The sequence below is a fragment of the Opisthorchis viverrini genome (genome assembly GCF_000715545.1).
Source record: "Opisthorchis viverrini unplaced genomic scaffold opera_v5_45, whole genome shotgun sequence".
NCBI lineage: Eukaryota > Metazoa > Platyhelminthes > Trematoda > Opisthorchiida > Opisthorchiidae > Opisthorchis > Opisthorchis viverrini.
Window position 1 is genome coordinate 1164829 of NW_008751701.1, and position 2548 is coordinate 1167376.

A 2548-nucleotide genomic window follows, 5' to 3' on the forward strand; every position below is an offset into this window, starting at 1 on the left:
CCACACCTAATTCAAGGAAGGCAGACGAATGTTGTTCACAAATCCCAACCAGGGGTTTCTTTGGAATCCTTTCTGGTGGCTTCCGTTGACATTTACCTGATAAACAATGCTTACACCTCGCAATGAGTTACCCAAAAAGAGCATTCATCGATCCTTTAGATTTCAAAGACGCCCAAGCACGCACTATGGGCACATGTCAGCCACAATGAAGGATACAGTGAGCGCTTTCAAAGCGGTATTCAAAGACCTTCCTCGATCCTTTAGATTTCAAAGACACCCAAGCACTCACTATGGGCACATGTCAGTCACAATGAAGGATAAAGTGCGCGCTTTCAAAGCGGTATTCAAAGACCTTCGTCAAATCATCGCTCAGGACGCAAAAAGCTGAAAATGACAGTTTCACAATGTGGATTGCAAAATCACTGAGAGAAATAACTCAGTTTCTGGATGTACTCAGCTGACTTTCGAAAAGACAATGATTGATTTACGAATCAAAGGATCATTGGACCGTTAAAAACAGTAAGAAAAATCTTTGCAATGTACTACTCATAAGGTTGCTGAAAATCCGTCGACAGCCCACGACCGTTTTCGCCCTTCTTCGGGCTCATCAGGTAGGCGCAGTCCCCGGGTTTCCGTCAACCTTATGGTCTACTGGGAATGTGGTGGGTAGACTTGAAAGAAGAAACGAGAAGATATTCAAAGCTGATTCTAACTGAAAATGGTTCCTCTAGTGTTCTGTGCTCGCAATTCTGCTGAAAACAGAACGCTCTGAAAAGTAGTCATCTTTCTGCCAGCGAGACTCTACTTCAAGATGAAATTTTTTGAGTGTTGTACTTATATTAAGGGGGTACGTTGTGGTTCAAAATTGAATGGATACGTGGACTGAACGGTTTAAGAAAGTGTAACACATACTATGTGTCTCGTCTTCAAGCGCTGTTCAAGGACGTCTTAGGAAAGGCAGCGTGTGAGACCCTACATTGCGGTTGATAGCGCGTTTCATGTCGATACATGTGGATATATCTGCGCACCAGTGCAGTAAACGGTGAAGAGCGTTAACACACTGGATAACCGATCGATCTGGGCACATTTATATTTCGTGATGAAGTGTACAGTAAGCTGATTTTCAGAAAGTGCCACATTCCTCTGTTTGCATCTCCACGTCCAGTTGCGCTTGTGTGTATCAGAGCCTTCACGAAGATCCCGGAGAACAGCACCTGACTGTTTTCCGGTGATAAACGTTTCTGAGGAACCGAGTACAACACACACAGCTGTGTGATCACAACAAGGAAAAGTGTTCGAGAAATATACTTATTCGAAAATGAATTTGGTTCTCATGAGAGACTCAACTGAATCTCTCGTATAGATGTTCTACAACTGAAGGTGCTGCACACAGACCGCCTCATGTATCAGTTGACACGATATTCGAGATATCGCAGTATATTTTCATAAAGGAAACTACTCACAAGTTTGCTGAAAACTCTTCGACAGCCCACGACCGGTTTCGCCCTTCCAATTCGGGCTCATCAGGTAGGCGCAGTCCCCGAGTTCCCATCAACCTTATGTTCTACTTGAACCCAAATTGGACTGTTTTCAAGAAATACACTCATTTGCAAATCAATTTGTTTTTCACGAGAGACTAAACTGAATCTCTCGTTTATGATATTCTAGAACTGCATGTGCTGCACAGACCGCCTCATGATTCAGTTGACACGATAAGGCAAAGGGTTGCTACAACTTAAGGGCCTTGTGATATATGGTCCAACTCAGATAATTCTAAAAAATGCCCGAATGACTTGTGAGTAGTATTTTAGGACTAAGCGTGTATGGTACTTCTTTAGGGAGGGGTAATACCATTGTGACAAATAGTTGTGGGAGTCAGGTCCTGCAAAAATGGTTATCGCGGACGACCTTGGTGAAAAAACATCAGTTGTATTGTGTTTTTTGTTCAACAAAATTCGTTGTTTCAATTCCTATCAGACGTCAGTACCGTAGAATGTGTGTATGATAAACTGAAGAAGTTCAGTGTCAACAGGTGTATGCATCACCCTTCTCTCTCAGGCACCGAATGCCAACCCGATGGATTTAAAATCAACATGAAATTCCGTCTGTATGTACACCTGTATTCAATGGATCCAGATGTTCCGACACCCTCAAGGCATTCATTTGAATCGGTACGAACTGAAAAGTTTTCCTCAATCCTTTCTGCCACAGATGGGGTCAAGCGCCGTTTTCTTTGCGCTTCATCCACCTGTTCCCGGTTTTCAATATCCTATTCAATTTAGGATAAACTTTGTGAGTTTTTTTCGGATGCCTCAAGTAGTTACAAACAGATTTAAAAGTGCGAGCGGGAAAGTTTTCAAGTGAGATTTTTCGAAATGAACTTCAGTTCTTTTGAGGTATGGTCACTGCGCATTTCTGTTGGCGATTGTATGTGGGGTGTCATCATCATCCTCATCATCATCGACAGCATGACATCAGTGTTCAACACCGATGCTTCACTGCCGTACAACTATGACTTATTTGAAAGCCTTATTGTAAAGAAAAGAAT

At 42.6% G+C, this 2548-nt stretch overlaps 1 protein-coding gene across 1 annotated transcript in view; it reads right to left on the reverse strand.

Moving 5' to 3' along the window:
- Window positions 1–1523: 1523 nt before the first annotated feature.
- Window positions 1524–2548, reverse strand: part of T265_03253 (hypothetical protein) — a gene marked incomplete at both ends in the record, with an annotated part of 6547 nt that continues 5522 nt past the window's right edge. The window contains one exon of the mRNA XM_009167686.1: window positions 1524–1636. Within this exon, the coding sequence (XP_009165950.1) occupies window positions 1524–1636 (113 nt within the window). The remainder of the gene's footprint in view (window positions 1637–2548) is intronic.